We start from the raw sequence: 21,531 nt of genomic DNA, 5'->3' as shown, positions 1-21,531 counted from the left end.
TCGATGTCGACTGTCTCAGCCTATGGCCATGTTTTCTCTTTTTTTGACCATATCATGGTTTCTTTTTTTCGATTTCGGTTGTTGCTATGCCAGCTGTTTTCTGGTGTAAGGTGTTGGGCGTATGGAACCACTGGCGGGGTTCTTCCAAATAAACCTACGGCATGGACTAAAGACAAATACCGGGCGAGCTGAGGCAATTGTTAAGAGGGGAGCCAGTATTCCCCGCCATAACGGTTGCCGGATTCTCTTGCATACTACTATATCGTGCAGTTTATCTACCCGGATTTCTTTTCGATTTTGAACCTGAATATCCTTTATCTTTCCCCCCTCAATCTGACACGCATACGCTTGCGTTGGGTCTTCTCTTTTTCCGTTCCTCTTTGTATTGTATTTAATCTTTGTTTTCTCCTCATATTAGCAGATGAAACTTTTGGCTAGGGGTCCTGGAAGCTCTGGATCTGCAACACTTCCTTCACATTTCCTTATCCTCTTCTTTTTCGGCGTGTATAAATTGTTTTTCTGGAACGGCTATGCGAGTACTGTCCTCGAAAGGAATCACACCTAAAGACCTTACGACTAAAACCACTACACACGCCTGTCGGCCTTTTCTAGTACGCTTATAGATTACCAATAGTAAAAACGAAATATCATTCAACCAACATCTACCATTCATCCACTAAGATTAAGGATATAAACGGTCGACAGTAAAAGATTCTTGCGCCTGCATATCTGATGCACATGAATACTTCCAATAAGAAAACAACTCATTCCTCAATACAATACCTTACAATTTTCAGTCCTCATCTTCGTCCTCATCGTAGTGCGGCTTAAAAGGCCTACCAAGTTTCTTGGGCTTAGCTGTCTCGGGCTTAGTGAAATTCCAATGCTTTCCCTTCTTCAAATGCCAACGGGGATATGCCCTCTTTACAAGAGTAGTTTTATGAGGGGGGTCATCGCCAGGAGGGTCGTCAGCGGGGGGATCATCAGCCGGGGGGTCATCCTCAGGAGTTTCTGTGGGAGGGACGTTTGGTACGGTCGTCGTTGGCTTCACTCCTTCCTCTGAAGACGAGGGCTGGATCGGTGTGATACTGCCAGATGGTGAAGCGGTGGGTACCGGAGGGCCGGGAGGTGAACCAGTCGGGGTTTCTGTTGTGGTCTCCGTTGGTGGCTGGGTAGGGATACTGGTTGGAGGAGGGACTGGTTTGGTGGTTGGATGCTCACTTGTTGGAGGTTGAATGGGTGTTGATGGCGCCGGTTTAGTCTCTTCCGGGGTGCTTGTTGGAGGTTGCACGCTGGATGGAGATTGGACTGGAGTACCTGGAGGTGGTGCCGGCTTGGTTTTCCCTGGGGTGCTTGGTGGAGGTTTCACGCTGGGCGGAGGTTGAGCTGGCGTGCTTGGTGGAGGGAGTGGCTTGGTTTTCCCTGGGGTGCCTGGTGGAGGAACAGGTTGGGTAGTTGGGTGTACACTGGGTGGAGGTTGGATCGGTGTGCTTGGTGCTGGTTTGGTTTCTGCCGGAGTGCTTGGTGAAGGTTTTTCGCCGGGCGGGGATTGGACTGGAGTGCCTGATGGTGGCATAGGCTTAGTTTTCCCCGGGGTGCTTGGCAGAGGAACTGGTAGGGTAGTTGGGTGCACACTGGGTGAAGGTTGAGCTGGCGTGCTGATCGGTGGGACCGGCTTAGTTTTCCCTGGGGTGCCCGTCGGTGGATGAACGGGGGAGATGGTTGTCGGGAGGGGGTTGGTAGGCTGAGGCTCTACCGAGGAAGGTATGGTTGGAACATGCACGGTGGTTGATGCTGGCGGACCTTCGGGTCCCACAGGGATGGTTGGGCATGGGGATTGACCTGGTTGACTGGGACCGGGACCTGGCCCTGGCCCTGGACTTGGACCTGGACTTGGACCTGGACTTGGACCTGGACTTGGACCTGGACTTGGACCTGGACTTGGACCTGGACTTGGACCTGGACTTGGACTTGGACCGGGACCTGGTTGACCACCACCTATACCACTTGTTTGACTAGCTCCAGCTCCTGGTGTGCCGGGTGGCACTGGGAAAGGTGAGGAAGGATGAGGTTGAGTTACACCTCCACCGCCACTAGGAGTGGTTGGCGGGACACATGCCGTTGCAGTCACAGTGACGGTTACTATGGTGGCGGCAGGACACGAAGGGGATGAAGGGCATGGAGAGCATGGCCCTGCAAGTTGAATGGTTAGCTGCTTGGGTCAATAGGAACGACGGATCTGGAGCGGCGGTACCTGGGCGGGACGGGCTAGGGCGTGGGCTGGTGGTTATTTCTGATATTATTGGCGTCCAGCCTGAAGATATAACACCAGCTGTCACCCCGTAAACAAGGCTCCAGGAGACAACAGCCAGAGTAATCAAACTCATCGCAGGAGTCATTCTGAATGTCAACCAATGTTGACAGAAGGGCGGGGACTGAAACAGCGAATATGCCGCAGAGACGAAGCAGTAAGGGAATCGTAACGTACAAATACTTGAGCAGTATTCCGTGCTAGATATAATCATGATGATTGTTATATGTCATTGAACAAAAAGTTGCATATGAGGCGTGTGCTCTCCCCGGAACTGAATGATCATGACACACTTATGAACCGTCATTGTGACGGATAAATTTCTCGGGGCATGCTTGAGAAGATAAAATCCAATCCAATCCCAGGAATGGAGGAGTGTGAACGGAAGACTTCTCCGGGGTCGAGATATAGGCATCGTGATGATCAGCATCCATGGCTGGACGTCCTGGGACTTCTATGTCCAAGACACTTCTTGTCATTTCCACAAACAATGTAATTGATGATTGCTAGACATTAACTTTTCCCGCTAATTTTGCTTGCTATGATTTATATGTGTTTCGCGTGCCATTTCCTTCAAGGTCGTATCATTAAGAAGTAACGTCATTCTTGAATCAAACGAAACCTCGGCCAATTCTCTTCATTTTTTGCTTCGCCTTTTTCTGATTTAGGTTCTTCATCCCGCAACTCAAATGCACCTTGGCCAAGTTGGTACCGGCTTCAGTAGAGTGCCCAGGGCTGACGCCAGCCAACGTGGATTATTTTCACAGCTGTAACACAGGCAAGACCGACTGCATAACAACAGGTCGTGAAGACAATGAGTCCCCAGTACTCTCCGTTACAGCGCGACAGGATCTCACCCGCAATCGGGATACCAGTAAGGGTGCTACAATAAGGGTTCGTTAGCTCCTACACTCGGTATCTTCCATGCCCAGTCAAGACACAGGGAGCCTCCTAGACTTACCCAAAGCTCACAATCGTGTATGATGTAGCATAGTATCGCCCATAGTTTTCGATTTTGCAGAGCTGGGAAATACAAACTGGGGTGAGGCTGATGTTACTGCCACTCGCAAAACCAAAGATAACGCAGTAGACAACCATTACCGGCACACTATCACCAGCAGGGAGCCAGAGGCATGCATTGCAGACAAGACATAAAGCGACTGTGGCAATTAGGGTGTTATAGCGCCCCAAAGAATCGGCAACAAAACCAGGGATCCATCTTCCGAAGAAAGATCCTGCGTTAAGGATTGCCAATAACTGATACGAAAACTGGCTGGACACACCGTGAGCCAACGCGTACGAGGAAATATAACTGATCGGAACGAAGAGACCCCATTCGACGAAGAAAATCCCAGCTGTTGTGAGGGCAAACTCAGGCTCCCGAAAGATGCGGAAGTCGGGGAGTACATTCTCTTTGGAAGCCGGCTTCTTGGGTAATCGTGACTTGACCAGCAGGCAGGAAATAATCACTAGAACCAAACAGATAAGACCGATCACACGAGTGGCCCAGGCAAATCCGATCATCGGGAACAGCTTTTCGAGAATGAGGGGGAACGTAACACCTCCAACAGAGCCGCCTGTTGCAGCAATGCCCGTTGCAACACCACGCTTCTCGTTAAAGAAATGACCAATCGCAGATATAGCAGGCGTAAAAATTAGCGAGGCCCCCAGCCCCCCGGTGACTCCAATCACAAGCATGAAGTGCCAGTATTGGGTGCAAAGCCCCAGAGTAGCCATCTGCACAACGACTAGTACTGATCCTGCAAAGACAAGAAACCGCGGGCCTTTGGCGTCGAAGATCGGGCCAATCTGGACACCGCAGAAGAAAGTGAGGAAGGCATACATTCCAAAGATCCAGCCAGTGCTTCCCGAGCTATAATCTTTAAGCTGGTGATTGTCGAGGTAAGCCTGAAAAGTTCCGATAGTATTGACTAGGCCCAGCGCGGCGAAAAGGCCCGCCCAGCTACCAAACACTACCAGCCAGGCTTCTAACCCGCCTTCGGGGTAAGTATTCCCATCGGCGTCAGTGGTCACACGGCTCATGGGGGCACTATGCGTTGAGCGGTCGGTCTGGGATTCGAGGGACGGCCTGTCATGGCCATGCTCGAGGGTCGTTTGCCCTTCCGGTGAAAGATCATAGCCAGGTTGTGCTGATGGCGGAATCCGATGCCCGGCATCATCACCAGAGCTGAGAGGCATATTCGAGGCATCGGTCGATGGTTTTTCAGATGACCCGAGAGGTGCCTCATCATAGAGAGCAGCTTGGGTGGTAGAACCTCTGGGGCTGTTTTGTTCTATAGCACCTGTATGAGGATTGCCATGGAGTCTGACGGCGGTGGACATGTTAGTAGTGATATAGGGCGGAAGTGGACCACAGTTGACCTTGATTTCACTTTTTTCCTCTTCCTCTCGCTACTGTCCGAACACAAGCCAAAAAGGACAAGAACACAACGCTGGTAGAAACGCGTTGATTAACAAAGCAAACAATTACAAATCAAAGAGGAGGTTATGGAGGTAAATACGAGCGCCTCTCCGGCAAGAGTAGTGGGAACTGAAGTAGGTAAGCCCGAAGAAAAAGAAACCGGCCACCGCTCACTCTTGTAATTGACCCCAAGGGCAACCCGACCTCTTGGCCGGTGGAGTCTGAGTCAGTTTTCTCCGAGCTGTTCTCCAAGAGGAATAGTTCTCATTGGGTGTGTTCTGAGTTCTCCCTCTTTAAGAGATTTTAAAGCCTTTTCCCCGCGGCCGGCAACCAGCACTAGCCGAGATCAGGAAGGTCCGTGGAGTGGATATACGGACTATGGCAGCCCTGCGAACCCTACAAAGAACAAACCGACCTGGTAAACCAACAAAGAGATAGAAGAGCGTAGGGGCGATGTCAGGAAAATATGAAAGGGACGGAAGGGTTAACAAATCAAGAATGTTGGAAGGATGCAAATAGTAAAAAGTTGGTTACGACGTCGAGACTAGTGTGATCGATCAGTCGAACTTCACAGAGGACGGCAGCATTCAATTCCACAACCACAAGAGGTTGAACCAAACCCATACAGGGCGTGCTCCCTCATTTTGTGGGGTGGTTTCGTTGGAGACTAGACATGTCGATTCCATCCGCGCCTAAAAAAATATCGACGGATCTCCTGGGCATCAATGCGTGTGCGGAGTAAATCAGATGGGAGTCTCCCGACCCTTTTTTAGGAGCGACAGGAGTAGCGTGGCATTATACTCTTGTCCGCAGCAGTGATATGTATCACTGGGGTTCCGTGGTTGCTGGGTAGCGGTTGGTGGCATGGCTTCGAACCAAGTAGTATAGAAGGTTGTCCCTAAACACGTGATGGCATATGAGGAAGGAGACTCCGACGGGTCAACCGGTTTGAGGTACAACCTTTGGAAGTGAATGTTTGGATCCTTATTGACTGTCCGAATAGATGCCTTCTACAAGGGAAGGTATGTCGGCGTAGACATTAACAGCGGTAACTAAAAGATAAGTAGGACTGGATACAAATGGTTCAAGAAGAGATGATGGTAGATTGTGTTATCCATCCTACAGAGTACAAAGCACCCAAACAGTTGAATCTCTGTTTTGCTCACGAGGTTATCAGGTGACTCTGCCGACTCAGGAAGGTGTAACCCTTTTATTGTTTGTCTCTTTTGATTGCGACCCGTGCAGCATTTATGCCCTAACTGTCAATATCGTTGAGATTTATTAAAATACATATTCGGCTATCCAGATCGATATCATGCTATACCATATATTAGTAAGAACGAACGATTCAGACAGGTAAATGGTTATTCAGGGAGTCATCGAATCGAAGAACAGAGGCGGAAGTTGTGGATGTATGTAGTATGTACAACCATACATAGGTTACTCGTACTCCCTTCAGTCAGTCTTTCTAATCAGATTTCCAGATAACAATACCTTTTCTCTTTCCTTTATTGAGATGTATTTTAGGTTAAAATTCTTTGGACTGATTGACTGATAAGGTTTCAACGGCGTTACATTCGGCTGGTCAGGAAATAATTCGATTGACGGATCGAATGAAAGAGCGACGATAAGATTTGGAGGACATCCACGACGCCCTCTTAGTGCCGTGATCAATACACATGAGAAGCCTGCCCGGGTCAATCCACAACATCCATTGGTTTGCTTGAACACATGTTCACTGCATCTGAACCAAACTTCCGAGAGAAACCGAGGAGTGATCTCATCATATATCATCATGAGACCCTACCCAGTGACTTTTGCCATGGATGCAAACAGAGCAAAGCAACTCGATAGGTTCTCAATTTGAATCCTAAACAACACCACAAATTAAATGCAGCCTTGTCGATGCCAGGAAGATCCCTGTACCTTGCTGCTCAATCAAAATGTGGCAGACGCTAGATCCATAAACTGTCCAACTTCCAAGTAATATGGTAATTGGACGTGCTCAGTTACGCAAGGGAGGATCCTTTTGCAGGCTTTCCCGACCGTTGTCACACAGACTTCCCATCTCCAGATACGCAGACAGCCACCCTCATTATTGGATTTCTTTCACGCAATCTCTGTCCAGGGATCTTATCACTCAGTCCCCTGTCAACAATATCATGGTTTTACTAGTCCTTCCTTGTAAGACACCTTCGGCCTCCACAACGTCCCCAAAATGGTACCCTACAGGTCTTAGCATGCATCTTATTACCCCTGCAGGATATCCTTATAAATACTCCAGTCTTCCCCGACCAATCTGAAAACGACTTCGTTTGACTCTCAAGTTCCGTAGCCAGATCGCTCAAATTCGACTCAGAATGCGCTTTCAAGGCCTTTTGCCGGCGGCTACATTAGCCATCTCATTATACACCGGCAAGGTATGTGCTTCTAAGCATGGACGCTCTGATCGGCCGGTGCACGAACCCTCGGTCCTAGGCAAGAGGGTTTCGATGTCTTCGGAAGAGCCTCAACTCCGCTCATACGATCACTTTCGATTTCTTAATGACGAGACGAAGTGTATGTATCCATACTTCCTGGTGGATGAATGCTGATGTAGGCATATGGGTTAATAGCCTACCTTGTGGAGAGCTTGCCTGATGTGCCATTCGACGTCGGTGAACTGTACTCGGGATCAGTGCCAATCGACAAGGATAACAGCTCGAGGACTCTCTTCTTTGTGTTCCAGCCCACAGTTGGGGAACCTGTAGACGAAATTACAATAGAGGTTAACGGGGGCCCAGGCGCTAGCTCCCTCGAAGGTTTCCTCCAAGAGACCGGCAGATTTGTTTGGCAGCCAGGAACCTACACGCCAGTAATTAATCCGTATTCCTGGGTAAATTTAACCAACATGTTGTGGTACGTTTCGATTGTCTCCTTTGAGACTCCTTCTTTGATCTACGTCGCTCTACGCTAAACTAATATGTTTACCGTAGGGTTGATCAGCCCGTTGGGACGGGTTTTTCTACAGGTGCACCCACTGCTACCACTGAGGAGGAGACCTCCAGGGACTTTATAAATTTCTTCAAGAACTTTCAAGACATCTTCGGAATCAAGAAGTTCAAGATTTATGTGGCCGGGCAGAGTTATGCTGGACGCTATGTACCTTACATTGCTGCGACAATGCTGGATCAAAACGACAAGGATTATTTTGACGTCCGCGGTAGGCTATTTCTCTTGCAATGGGGGAACTCGGCTCCGCAGATGTTTTATATGCTGATACCTGACAATGTAGGGGCATTGGCTTACGACCCGGTCATTGGCCAGTTTGACTATGTGGGACAACAAGTATCTGCTGTGCCAACTGTGCTGCAGAACACCAAAATCCTCAACTTCAATGCAAGCTTTATGAACGAGTTAGAGAGACTTCACAAATCGTGTGGCTACCAGGAATTCTTGGACGAATATCTTACTTTCCCCCCATCGGGAGCCCAACCTCCGAAGTCGTTTGATCCTATCAGCGACGCTGATTGTAATGTCTTTAATATGATCACTGATGCATCTTATCTAGTCAACCCTTGCTACAACGTGTACGCCATCAACCAGATGTGTCCCATTTTGTGGGATGTCCTCGGAGGACCTACGAAGCTTCACGATCTACCCGCTGGAGCCACGGTGTATTTTGATCGCGACGATGTCAAGAAAGCTATGCATGCACCCAATATGACCTGGTCTATGTCCTCGCTCCAGCCTGTCTTCGTTGGTGGCGACGCCGGAGTCGGGGGACTGGGTGATTTGTCCGCCAACCCAATCGAACGTGTTTTACCCCAGGTGATCGAAGCCACAAACCGAGTTCTCATCAGCCACGGAGATTACGATTTCATTCTCCAGACCAATGGAACCCTTTTGGCAATCCAGAACATGACCTGGAATGGACAACTAGGGTTCCAGTCGCAACCGAGCACCCCGATTGAGATTGGCCTGCCGGACCTCCAGTATGCGGGGGTGTTTGAAGAGAACGGTCTTGCCTCATGGCGTAGCGGCCAGGGTGTAATGGGCATTCAACACTATGAAAGAGGGCTGATGTGGGCGGAGACATTCCAGAGCGGCCATATGCAGCCTCAGTACCAGCCCAGGGTCGCCTACCGTCATATCCAGTGGCTACTGGGGCGGATCGAGGAATTATAAAGGGACACATGGAGAATAGGGTAAGTTGGGATCATGGAGTTGGTCGATGATGATGTGCTACATATCCCTATCTTCTGCTCTGATACTCCGCTTCCTTTTATGTCATATCTCGAGATAAGAAGACAAGGGTTTTGACCGACGGGAATACATTTCCTAATCAAGCATATTCTTAGAAGCATCCGCTGATTGGTATATAATGTTCCTGATATCATTTTTTAACCCGTCAAGGTAAAACCTTCACGGCAGTGTCCGGATCCTTGTGACTTTATTTGACCTTCAAGACATACTTCCCATCCAAGTCATCCCATCACCTTTCCCGCCAACCGACCTGAGATCTCCGTTGTAACGAACAGGGGTAGGGGAGCGCAGCCACGGAATGATAGGGAAAGTTGTCTACCCCGACAGTATCTTGGACATAAGGAAGAGAAGCCTTGTAAGCATCATGGATGTACTCCTCATAGATCCACACATGTAACATACAGATATACATACATGTATAAACATGTACGGGTTCCGTGGTGGAGACACAATACATGTACTGTACTTGTTTCTACCGTGCCCTAGACAGCGTGTGATAGCGAAGTCTCAGCCTTGCATGATGCTCGACTGTTAGATAGTTGTATCCAGTTTCTTCGATCCAGTGTACTAGACTGTGGCACGATCGGAACACATACGAAGTATATTCACAAGGCACGTAGATCGGATACATGTACGTACACCATGTACGATCACGATATCTCGTGAACAGAGGTTTCCCCGGGTCCCATCAGCTGTCCCCGTTCCGAGGAAAACTGGAGCCCATGGCCTTCTCCAGGCTCCAGAGTACAGAACTAGGGAGTAACCGAAGTCATACCCACCGATAAAAGTCCTCTTTTTGACAGTCTCCATGTACGAGTCTCAAGTTGGCATAGTTAGACTTTGGAGTGGAGTTATACCCGATATATGCACTCCAGTCGCAGATGACTGCGTCCCTCTGTCTAGGGGACGATGCCCACATTAGTCCCCATCGCAATTTGCAGTACCAATGAATCTCTCCAGTTTCATGGCATTATTCGGAAGTGATGGCCCTGATATTTCCCATCAGACCACGTTACCTGTCGTTGAATGTCAATCGTAACATCGAGGATTACCCCGTATCGTAGAATAGAGTACGTATGAATCAACCAATTTTCTCCTCATCTTCTCCTCACCTTATTTTTGTTTCCCCTCCCTTTTTTTTCTTCGTGGTTTCTAGATCTCTCCCCGCATTCTTGCGGATCTTGCGACGCCACGTGCGTATTTGACCTTTTGTCGTCATTCCATGAAGGTAGTATGGCATCTGGAGAAGGTGACAACTCTTTGGGGATCCAATGTTTGGTTGTTCGGATTGGGAAAAAGTGGTTGCTCTTGACCATTCCCGAGGGCGTGGGGCAGACCAATTTACAACGATAATGTAACGCTATTCCGTGATGAACCTATGCTCGTATATGAGCAAGGGAGGTTATGTAATAGCATAATTGTCCTGCCTACCAAAAAAAAAAAAAGAGATAATATCACAGAAAGAAGAGGATACTCGGTGTCATGTATTATATTATCAAGTATTTCTCCCCCCCCCCCCCTTTTTCCTTAATATCGGCCAGAGGTTGCCGGCAGGAACTTCCATACTGCATGAAAAGTTGAACCCTGTAAATTACGAGCCATTGATTGGGTTGACGGGCGACTGTGGAACCCGTAGGCAAGAATCCTACGCCGAGATGACGGATGCGGCAATGACCGTCGCCTTGGATGATCAATACTTGGGTGGGAGGATTGAGCTGAGCTGCATCTCATAAGACAAACAACCTCGTGTTTTTGAGATGCGTTGCGTTTGCGTGGATTGAATTGTTTATGTTGACGCAATCTGCGCCTTTTTTTCCCCTCCTCTTACTTTTTATAGAGGTTCCCGTGAGTCGTGAAAGAGTTAGGGTTCAAGATCTATCCTGCCAAGGAGGCTGTCTGGGCTAACCGCTGTAGGGTTGGCCTTGCCGAGAGAATCGAAAAGCTTTACCTTTTCGTATGGCTTGGGATATACGGGAGACTGCATACAGATTCAGTATCCTTTAACTTTTGTTATTCATTTTTTTTTTTCATTCAACTCGGTATTATCTCTCTGTACTTTATTTTATTTTATTTTTATTTTTATTTTTTTCCCCTTCTTTCTTGGTAGCAAGGTAATGTCCTCCCTAAGCGGGATTAGCGTAACCATATTACGGAGTATATCCAGGCCGATGACGTAGGGCGACTACTAAGGCCATCTCGGCACGTGGACTTGATATACTCGTGATAACCATCCCTTCGAGAACCGATTGTTGTGCCATTTGCCCCTCATGTTTTCTTTGGAACTCCACTCTAAATGTCCAATGGTACGATCTAACAGAACAGGCAGATGGATTCCTCGGGCCCCATCCTACGGTATCTTCATGGAAGTCTAGAGAATTGCGGTAGACGACATGTCTTACAACCAATCTGAGCCAAGAGATGACCTTCACCGGATTTCAGCCAATGGTCGTCTGAAAGCATGCCGTCTTAACTTGTTCCCAACTACTAGCGCCCTTCAGCTTCCCTGGCAAAGGAACTGCGATCCTTTTCGCCTTCTGGGCCCTGGCCACTGAAAGGGCATGAAATTTGCTTAACTATGGTTCGACATAGTGGGAGCTGCCCGAAACTCTTTTATCCGGCTTTGCTTCGACGGGTTATATCAACAGTTGGTCAAGACGGGTTGTTTGGTTACCCGTCGCTGGGGTGAAGGAAGGGAAAAGGGTATCGAAGGCAAACGAGACGCGGCACGTGGTGGTCGCACATTCCTACCCTGACATGCATACCAAAAAAGTATTAATAAAGAAATCTCTGTGTGAGATTTTTCTCCTCCGTACGCAGTACACCTTTCAGCAATGATCTGTAGGTCGACGGTCACTAAAAAATTGACTAACAAGTTTTAGCGTGCTGTGCACAAAGAAGTTATGATCGCATAGAGCACAGATCTGCTCCATGGTCAGACGCAAGATGGATCCAACAGTCCTACTTTTATTAGTTAGTCAACCTGGACCGGACTCGCCGTAGCCTTCGCCGGTTGCAACTTTACCTTCACCCAGGGCCCGTGGCGACTCCTGCTCCATCTGCGCCGCACTGGCCGATCCACCCTAATTCTCCAATCATCTTCCCTGTGAATCTCCATCACTTTTGACCGGTGTGGGCTTCTTTCAAGCCTATCAACGGCCCGTGTTCTGTCTCCCGCTTTAGGTCCGCTGGGAGTGGTACCTTTTCCCTGATGTTAGTCTGCAGGTGTGTATGTAGTATGTACTACTAGTATGTACAGTATTAGGTGCGTACTTATTTATTGATACGGGTCCTGGTACGGCCCCGTAAAGTTTCAGATATCCAGGTGAGTGATTCAGTGGGTTGGAGTTCACCACCGAGGACTCTTTGCGTTGCTATAGGCAAACGGTGGTTTCCCGCAGAGAATTGACCTGTGTCGACATTGTTCATGCCATGGGGCGTCAGCGAAAGGATATGGTAGCGGATGGCATCATTGGCCTGCAATACGATTCAGGTGATTTTTCCGTGGTTGCCACATTACGAGTTGGACGGCTTCAAACGAGTGAATGTATTTTACAAATACCGTCCGATACGATTGTCGGTTTTAGCCAAGGACAAAAAAAAAAAAAGAAAAGATCGAGTATGATTGTGTGATAGGAGCTTTATCTTTCTCAACCATATTTTCTTCTTTTTCTTTTTTTCTTTCTTTCTTTCTTTTTTTCTCATGTCCTCTGCTTAGTAGAGGAATTGGATGCTTATATAGGGCCCAAGTTTCCTCATCTTCTCTGCCTCGTCGCCTTTCTTCACCTCTCTTCTTTCCATACTTCTCTCTCTCCCCACACTTCCAATCCAGATCTTCAATCCCCAGACCGATAGCTATCACAGCTTCATCTACCTGCTTCCAAATTATCTTTGCGATCCAGGGAAGACAGATACGCCATCTCTCAGTCCCCCTACTATCAAAGCAAACCAAAACAGCCGGCCAAAGCTGTCTGTCTCAGATTCCCTTCTGATTTATATACCATTTACACTTGTTGTCTACACCAAATTTCCATCATCAATCAGCGTGACGGAATACCGTCACGACTTCAGCTATCCGACGCACGCTCAGTAGCAGCTGTCCAACAGGTATACGCGGATACTCGATCAGAAATTCCGGACAGAAAATCAAAACCGGCCTTTCTCTCAGCATCACCATCCCTAGCGCCAACTGATGAAATCCTGAACGGTTTATAGCCTATTTGAACAGCCATTGCGCCTTGCCATCTCGGCCCTTGAGCGCCATTACTTGCCCCAGACTGCGTCACCAGAAGCCCTACCGATCCCGATCCCGATAGATCTTGCCTTTGCGACTATAACGGACCACAGTAGACTTAACCCCCCCCCCCCCCCCATTGAACCGCTTGCCAATTGACTGCCCAGATCTCGGACGGTAGACGACCACCACCCTCCGGTCTCGAGAAGTTTCCCAAAGCGCGCCAGCCCATCTGTCCAAAGCAGCAAACGAACCGGCATCATGTTTTTCAACCCATTTAAGAAACACGACCACGACTTCCCCGGGGTGGTCGTGCCCCTCGGCAGTGCCCCAGCGCATTCCCACCCGAATCCGTCGTTACATACAAAGGATTCTGGCCCTGACGAGAAAACTGACGCCCGAAGCGATAAAGCCCCCTCCGAGGAGAACGGAGTCGCTACCTCGCTCTCTGACAATGCCCACTTGACCCTTGAAAGCCTGCGCGCCGAAGTCGAAACAGACATTGTCGCTTCCGGCCATGACTCCGCATATGACCGTATGTGCCTATATTATTGCCCATGAAAATAACCACTTGCCCCTTATACAAAAAGAAGAAGAAGAAGAAGAAGAAGAAGAAGAAGAAGAAGAAGAAGAAGAAGAAGAAGAAGAAGAAAAATAGTCCCGTATAGCCCCGTTTGAGGTGCGGATCTGATAGTTGTCCACAGGCAAAGCAAAGGTTATCAACAGAGCCATTCAGGATATCGGCATGGGCCGTTATCAGTGGGAGCTGTTTGCACTCTGTGGATGTGGTTGGTTGGCAGACAAGTAAGCGAATCTTTCTCTGCTTGATAATTGAACTTTGTGGCTAACAATCCTTGATTAGTCTCTGGTTGCAGGTAAGAAACCGGGCGATGCTTTCTTGGTGTTCCCATAACATGTACTAAGGTTCTGTAGGGTGTTGCCCTAACATTGACTCAACTGTCAGCGGAGTTCGGTGTCTCTGAAAGCCGTGTCCGTTTCACCACCTGCGCGTTGTTCTTGGGTCTTTGCCTGGGTGCTTCGTTCTGGGGTGTTGCATCGGATATCATTGGACGTCGTCCTGCTTTCAACCTGACTCTCCTCATTACCAGTGTGTTCGGTCTGGCCGCCGGGGGCGGTCCCAACTGGGTCGGGTATGCCCTTTCTTCCTGCTCCCAATGATGAACACCTGCTGACGGATAACTCAGTGTCTGTGCCCTATTCGCCTGCCTGGGACTCGGTGTTGGCGGAAATCTTCCAGTTGATGGCGCTCTCTTTTTGGAGTTTCTCCCATTCGCCTCTGGCAACCTCTTGACCATGCTGAGTGTCTGGTGGCCCATTGGCCAGCTTATTTCCAGGTATGCTCAACCGTATATTGAGATGTGACAATTATTAGACTAACAGCCGACGCAGTCTGCTCGCATGGGCATACATTCCAACCTACTCTTGCGCTAGCGACCTGCCTGCCTGCAACAGCGTCGCCGATGGTGTCCAGTGCTGCACAAAGCAGGACAACATGGGCTGGAGATATCTGGTTCTCACCTTGGGTGCGCTGACCTTTGCCATGTTCTTCTGCCGCTTCTTCCTCTTCCACCTCTACGAGTCCCCCAAGTACTTGCTCTCTCGTGGTCGCCAGGCCGAGGCTGTCCATGCTGTCCATGGCATCGCTCACAGGAACAAGAAGCAAACCTGGCTCACCGAGGACATCCTCAACGAGATCGGCGGCTACCCGGAAGAAGTCGAAAAGCAGACTCTTACTTTCAAGGAGATCATTGTAAGATACCTTTCCAAGTTCTCCCTGGACCGTATCAGGCCTCTCTTCGGCACCAAGAAGCTGGGTATTAACAGTACGTCTCTCTTTCAACCAAACTCCCCCCTCCTCAGATCCCACCGCACGCAAACTAACATGAACCCCCACAGCCGTGCTCCTCTGGTTCTGCTGGGCCACCATCGGAATGGGCTACCCCCTCTTCAACGCCTTCCTGCCCCAATACCTCAAACAGGCCGGCGGTGGCGCCGAACAATCCACCTACACCGTCTACCGCAACTACGCCATCACCTCCATTGTCGGCGTGCCAGGCTCCATCCTCGCCTGCTTCACCGTTGACATCAAGTACGTCGGCCGCAAGGGCACAATGATCATCTCCACCCTGATCACCGGCGTCCTCCTCTTCTGCTTCACCGCCTCCACCGACCCCAACATCCAGCTCCTCTGCTCCTCCCTCGAAGCCTTCTTCCAAAACATCATGTACGGCGTCCTCTACGCCTACACCCCGGAGGTCTTCCCGGCCCCCAACCGCGGCACCGGCACCGGTATCGCCAGCTGTCTCAACCGTATCGCAGGCCTCTGCGCCCCCCTCGTCGCCATCTACAGCGGCTCCTCCAACCCCAATGCCCCCATCTACGCCTCCGGCGCTCTCATGCTGGCTTCCTTCGTCGCCATGTGTCTCTTCCCCATCGAAACGAGAGGAAAACAGACCCTCTAGACTCTATATATCCTCTCCTCTCATCCTGACTTTCCCTTCTCGATGTAGGATAAGAAAATCTTTCCCCCTATTTATGTGACATGATACCATTTTTTTTTTACTACCTCCCCCCGGATTCTCGGATAAAATTCTGTATGGCACTGCATTCACATCACTATACATATGCATACCCTTTATATTCACTTTCGTGTATACATTGATTCGATTCATGTTGATGTTGACTGATGGTTACGGTTCACGACACATGAATGATTACTTTTTGTCTGCATCCTAATGCGAAAATCAATGTATATATATATATATGCCCGTTATATACAGATACTCAATGCTCATATATACCCTTGTGCATAGCCATTTGGTTGGCGGGATGTGTTGAATACCCTGTTTTTCTATCTCGTTTTCGTTTTTCCAACTTCTCAAGTCCTGTATCCCTAAGTAGTCGGATATTTAGTTCTCTCGAATAGAAAATGAGAAAGTATAGTAAAAAGTCAGGTTTATTGATTGAGAGGTATGGTACTTGTATTGCCGGACGGGGTCCTTAGGGCTAAAGATCAGGTGACAAGGAACTGTCAGCATTTTGAAATACATACTAGATATCTAGATGCGTGTCTCTGTTACTTCTGTAATGTACAACATCAGGGAGAGTTTACGCGTAAACGAGACCAAACAATTACAAAAGCAGGCCAATGTAACATGCGGACTTCTTTGAAATGCAAGTAATCCCTATGTCCCGGATTCTCCATATGCCACAAAAATAATGAAAAGTGCGCAAGTAACAGAACATAAAACAGTAACGTAGATATCCCCGTAGAGAAACCCAATAAAAACCCATAACAAATGCTTTGCCCGAACCTGAATAATCCAGAAAAAAAAAAGAGAAAAATAAAAAAGAAAGAGAACCCTGGGGGAATAACACCCGAGACAAATGCGACCCTGCCACCCAATGATCATGGAATAGAATTCATGGCCCATCGTTCCTAGTCGTAATAATTCATTCCGGAGGAAGTATAAAGATTTTAGACAACCTGATGCCGTCTACCTCTCCTCTCTAACAACGTCGCGTTATCCAGACTGAGTTCGAAAGGTTGCCGCGACGACCGAGCGATATTCTGCTTCGCTGCCGCCGCCACCTTAGCACTATGTGTGCCGTAGCCCTGCTGCGGCTGTCGAGGCTGGTATGCCTGTCGTGCTTGGGCGGCAGCGCTCGGGTGAGTGCCCAGATTTGTGGATCGTAATTTGGCCTCCATTGCAGCCACTTCTCGAGACTGTTGAGAGCCCTTGTGGACCTTCGGCGCCGCATACTCATTCTGGTGAATGGGCTGATATGTGACTTGGGGGATATCCTCGTCATAATCCTCGTTGAGTGGATTCAGAGCCGACTGGAACCCGGTGGTCGGGTTGGCCCCGCGGCCGCGGGATGTCTTCAGCCGCTTACTTTCTTCTTCTTGACGATGGACGGCGTAGCCGACATCGAAGACCTCGCGCAAGTTGATCGCCCCCGGCGACCGGAAGTCCATGGGGCGTTCCAAGCCGGCAGAGGGCTGGTCCGACAGTCGAGCGCTGGCTGGAGCATATGGTGCCTGGTCCGCCGCGAAGGCGTCCAACGGCTGTTGACGGGCGGAGGGCAGAGGAGTCGTCAGGGGGGGAGCGTCTGTGGCCGCCTGGGTTTCTTCGTCGCTTCCACGGATCCACGGGTGGGCCAAGAACTCTTTAATTGAGTATCGTTGTTCAGGGTCCACCGTCAGGAGATGGGAGATCAGATCCTTCGCAGACTTCGAGATGTCATCCCACCACGGCGACAGGAAGGTGTACTGGCCGCGCGCCACCTTCTCCGTTAAGACTTGGATGCTCTCGTCGTAGAAAGGCGGGAAACCACAGAGGAGAGTGTAAAGCACACAGCCCAGAGCCCACATATCGACACTCTTCGAGTATCTTTCATCCTTGACGATTTCTGGAGCTGTGTAACCAACAGTTCCACAAGGAGTCATAGTTTGACTATCCCAGATGACTTTGGAGAGACCAAAATCGGCAATTTTGATGATACCAATCCCGCCGGATCCCTTTCCGGGGGTGAACTCCCCTTCATCGACTTTGTCCTCGTCACCGGGTTGAAGAGGCTTGGGGTCTTTGCTTGGAACAAATGGAATGGGATAGAACAAGAGATTCTCCGGTTTAATATCACTAGAGGCGCTGTGAGCCACTGGCCATGCTGTCTCAAGGCATTAGGAGGATCTTACCGATGGACGACGCCGGAAGTCTCGTGCAGATACTCAATTGCTTTTGCAACCTGAGTGATGACATGTCGACTTAGGTCCTCGCTAAAGTAGGTTAACCGTACGATTTGATGGAATAATTCGCCGCCAGGGCAGAGTTCCAGAATGATATAGTAGTATTGGCGTGATTCAGAAAAGGAGATCAACTTGACGATGTTCGGATGGTCTATTTGGCGCATAATTTGGACTTCTTTCAAAATGTTGGCGCGCTGTGAATCGCAATCAGCAAACCTACCCTATGAGAACTTGCTCGGTAAGAAATAGAAAACACGAAGGAGAATCAAGACGTAACAGGAAATAAGACACTTTCGTGTCAGTATGGTGTGGCTAAGAGATTTGCGCACCTCCGTAACCTTGGTGTGTTTGACCTCGGGATGCAGATGGGCGGCAGACTAAGAGAGATGGCGAATGGTTCGGTTTAAGCGTACAAGAAGAGAGAACGAGTATAACTCTGAGCGGATGAGGGTAGATGGGAACGAGGCGGGGAGTGGTATTGGGAGAACAACAAGGGATTAAGTTCAAATCAGCCTACCTACCTGATTGCTATTCATTTCAAACTTGCGGACGACTTTAATGGCTACTTCGTTATATTCCCCCGTCGAATCTTTAGCGCGATAGACGTTACTGAAGGCGCCGTCGCCCATCTTGTCCGTCAAGATCCAGCGCTCCAGTCCTGGATACTTGGGCATTTTGTTTCGTTGGCTTCTCTCCTCGGCGACAATCTGCTCGATCTCTAAATCACGGACACGCTTGGTCTGCGAGTCCGCTGCCGACTTTTGAGGTGCTTGAGCTTGACCGTTCCCAAGCCTGCTGTCAATGGCATCTAGGTTACCTGCGGCAGGAGGGTACGAGCCTTGGGGTTGACGTTGATGCTCGGCATGTATGGGAGAAACATTGGTGGTTGGCTCGGCATGGGGAGTTACCAAGCGGGCTTGTTTCCCATGACGTATGAAATTCTTCAAATTTTGAATGGTACTCATGGTGCTGAGTAATCAATTCTGTCCAAAAAAGATAGAAAAGAAATGAGAAGGGAGAAAAGAAGTAAGGGAGTGGGGGTGGAAAGAGGAGAGGCGGGCGCGGGGAAGGAGGACACAAGTTAAAGGAATGGGAAATCGGACAAGGGAGGCAAAAAAAATAATGATGATGAGAGAATATCGGGTCGAATGACGTTGGTGATGATGGTAGTAGTTTCGGCCGGTGGGGGGAGGGAAATACTAGTAGGATGTTCGTATTTTCCTCACTTCAGTAGTGAAATTTTTAGCCTTTCCTCTGTTCTGTTCCTCTCTTTAATTAAATTCTCCTTTTCCACTTTCTTTTTTTTTTATTTTCCTTTCTTTTTTTTTTCTTCTTTCCAACTTTCTTTTCCTACCCCGCCGAAGTCTGGGCTGGCGTCAGTGGGTAACAAAAAGGGCAAACAACTTCTGGTCACGTTTCCAGTGGTCAGAGTATATCCCCGGAATGAGTGATAAATCACAATAAAATGTTTGAGGAAAGATTAAGAGAGAAAGTAGAAGAAGAAAGAAAAAAAATAAGAAAAAGAAAAAGAGACTGTAAAGGGTTCCCTAAGCAGTGTAGTAGTCAAGGGAACGGGGCACTTAATTCTTAAAATGCGACGACGGAGGATGGAAGCGAAGTTAATGAGGGAATCAGAGGACAGAAATCAATGGTGGGGAAAACAGTGACGGAGGCTGAGGTTGAAGGTAACATCTTCTTTAAAAGAGATCAGATGAGACGAGGCCAGAGATCCCAAAGAAGGTCCCGTTCCGCGACCTACCTCATCGACGGTGATCATAATTCAATTGACAAACCAAACCGGGAATTCCTGTTCGATTCTTTTCTTTCCCTCATTTTGTATTGTTCGCTTTTCCCGTCATTATGAAGAGAATGTTCAACGATGACGTCGTGAACGGAGATACTCTCTGGGGCAAGCGGTTATGTCATCCGATGACTCAGCCTCCCTGGCTCTTCCCTTTTCCTTTCTCTCTTTCTTTGTCTTGTTGTTTGCTTCATGGAAGTAACATCATAAGTGCCAATGGATGGGCTAAACTAGGTCCCATACGGTACCATACCCGTCCGTAACCCCTCCGTCCACATCAACAGGTACCGTACCAGTATATTGAGATTGAGATTTGATATCATACGCTCGCCCGGGTTTCTTCAACCCAGATCCTCTTTCGTCATCCGCAGAAGCTTCAACCGAACTATGTAAAGATAGCGACAGAAGCGGATGAAAAAAAAAAAAAAAAAAAAAAAGAACAGCCGAATAAATAAAAATTTAAAAATTAAAAACAGTTAATGTGAGACTACGCGACTAGAATAGCGATGTGGCATGTACATATATCTGTAAGGCACTCTGTACTTCCTCTATGATCGTCCTAACCAAGTACAAAAGTACCAAAGTACATATGCAAAGCCTGGGGAAGTGCCTTACGCTATGTATCTCGGCGATCTGGATACTCTGTGTCGGTTCTCCATACGGAGATAGACAGGATCCGTTTCAAATCTCCTTGTAAAGGGAACCAAAATTCCTCCGTGACCGGTTCCTTGACCGGGGCAACTACTGTTCGGACTCAGGGTTTTAAATTGCTCTCGGCAACCATGGGCACGAGACGCCACTCCCGAGATAATAAGAAAGAATAAGCATGATTAGCATTATCTATGACATGACGCGGAGGTTAGAAAAAGCAAAATGGAAAAGAATCAATGGAAAATCAATTCGAATCAAAATATACCCCCAATCGCATCCAGTGGGACAAGATTAGAGTCACTCCATAACAGTAGTACTACAGGTACTCCATGTGTAGTAGTAGTACATCAGCATGTAGCAGTGCGACTGAGGACCGTCGTACAGTCATGGGCGAATCAAAGTGTTTGGGACTAAAAGAACCTTTGCTGCAGGGGTTGAAAAAGGCGAAGGAACTAAGTTGTTAATTTTGATCAGGACTTTGGCTCTGCAAGTCGACTACCCCTCGTCAGCATTTTCGCCCTCTCTTCCCCCCCCCGCCTCTTCATGTTATCGTGTCCTTATGTATGATTGAACGACAACTCTGGACGACGTACGTATCGCAATTTTCTACAGAGTAGACTGGTCATCATCGCCACAGGCTTATCACACTTATCCTTGTGGATCATTCTCGCCTGTCACTGGCCCACCCGAAACAATCCACTTTGCACATCCGATCCGCAACGTGGAATGTCCCTTTCATCGCCTCGCTGTCGTACTCGGTTCATCTCTTTGGTACCAACGCGGTCACTCCTCGCGTGTCGCGCCCGGCCTCTTCACATTTTTTAAGTTGGCTACTCTATTTCCAAAGTCTTTCAGCCTCTGGACTATTGACTGTTGAGAGTGGATCTCTCATATTTTTGGGTTTCCATCGAGACGCGCTTCCCGAACGGTATCCTTACGCTGCCCTTGCTTGATTCTTATTATTACTCTTTTTCTTATGCTTATGATTTTAAGATTGCACTCTGGCCATTTATCTTAAAGAAAGACGGAAACACAAGTCTGTGATCTACTTTTTCCTTTTTTTTCCTTTTTTTCTTTTTTTACCTCTGTCTCTTTCTCT

The 21,531-nt window shown here is 48.5% G+C and overlaps 5 protein-coding genes across 5 annotated transcripts; 2 read left to right on the top strand and 3 right to left on the bottom strand.

The window, feature by feature from the left end:
• Positions 1-793: 793 nt before the first annotated feature.
• Positions 794-2,399, bottom strand: ABOM_008201 (uncharacterized protein; the record flags this gene model as incomplete). The annotated part of the gene is made up of 4 exons (XM_022535330.1): positions 794-1,744; positions 1,804-1,998; positions 2,081-2,193; positions 2,255-2,399. 4 exons carry the CDS (start codon positions 2,397-2,399, stop codon positions 794-796), a joined length of 1,404 nt encoding a protein of 467 aa, XP_022386825.1.
• A 629-nt stretch (positions 2,400-3,028) lies between these two features.
• On the bottom strand, positions 3,029-4,654 carry ABOM_008200 (MCT family MFS transporter; the record flags this gene model as incomplete). Its single annotated transcript, XM_022535329.1, has 2 exons — positions 3,029-3,194; positions 3,273-4,654. The coding sequence occupies 2 exons, from the start codon at positions 4,652-4,654 to the stop codon at positions 3,029-3,031; spliced, it is 1,548 nt and encodes a 515-aa protein (XP_022386851.1).
• A 2,439-nt stretch (positions 4,655-7,093) lies between these two features.
• sxa2 (putative pheromone processing carboxypeptidase (Sxa2)) lies at positions 7,094-8,900 on the top strand (the record flags this gene model as incomplete). Its single annotated transcript, XM_022535328.1, has 4 exons — positions 7,094-7,292; positions 7,349-7,631; positions 7,709-7,935; positions 8,008-8,900. 4 exons carry the CDS (start codon positions 7,094-7,096, stop codon positions 8,898-8,900), a joined length of 1,602 nt encoding a protein of 533 aa, XP_022386855.1.
• Positions 8,901-13,470: 4,570 nt separating this feature from the next.
• On the top strand, positions 13,471-15,692 carry ABOM_008198 (putative sugar transporter; the record flags this gene model as incomplete). The annotated part of the gene is made up of 7 exons (XM_022535327.1): positions 13,471-13,744; positions 13,914-14,013; positions 14,072-14,084; positions 14,143-14,360; positions 14,415-14,564; positions 14,620-15,053; positions 15,127-15,692. The coding sequence occupies 7 exons, from the start codon at positions 13,471-13,473 to the stop codon at positions 15,690-15,692; spliced, it is 1,755 nt and encodes a 584-aa protein (XP_022386856.1).
• A 1,016-nt stretch (positions 15,693-16,708) lies between these two features.
• ABOM_008197 (serine/threonine-protein kinase) lies at positions 16,709-18,945 on the bottom strand (the record flags this gene model as incomplete). The annotated part of the gene is made up of 3 exons (XM_022535326.1): positions 16,709-17,873; positions 17,930-18,174; positions 18,502-18,945. The coding sequence occupies 3 exons, from the start codon at positions 18,943-18,945 to the stop codon at positions 16,709-16,711; spliced, it is 1,854 nt and encodes a 617-aa protein (XP_022386806.1).
• Between the last annotated feature and the right edge of the window lie 2,586 nt (positions 18,946-21,531).

The sequence above is a fragment of the Aspergillus bombycis genome, assembly GCF_001792695.1.
Source record: "Aspergillus bombycis strain NRRL26010 chromosome Unknown contig00076, whole genome shotgun sequence".
Taxonomy (NCBI): Eukaryota; Fungi; Ascomycota; class Eurotiomycetes; order Eurotiales; family Aspergillaceae; genus Aspergillus; species Aspergillus bombycis.
This window is presented reverse-complemented; position numbering and strand designations above follow the sequence as displayed.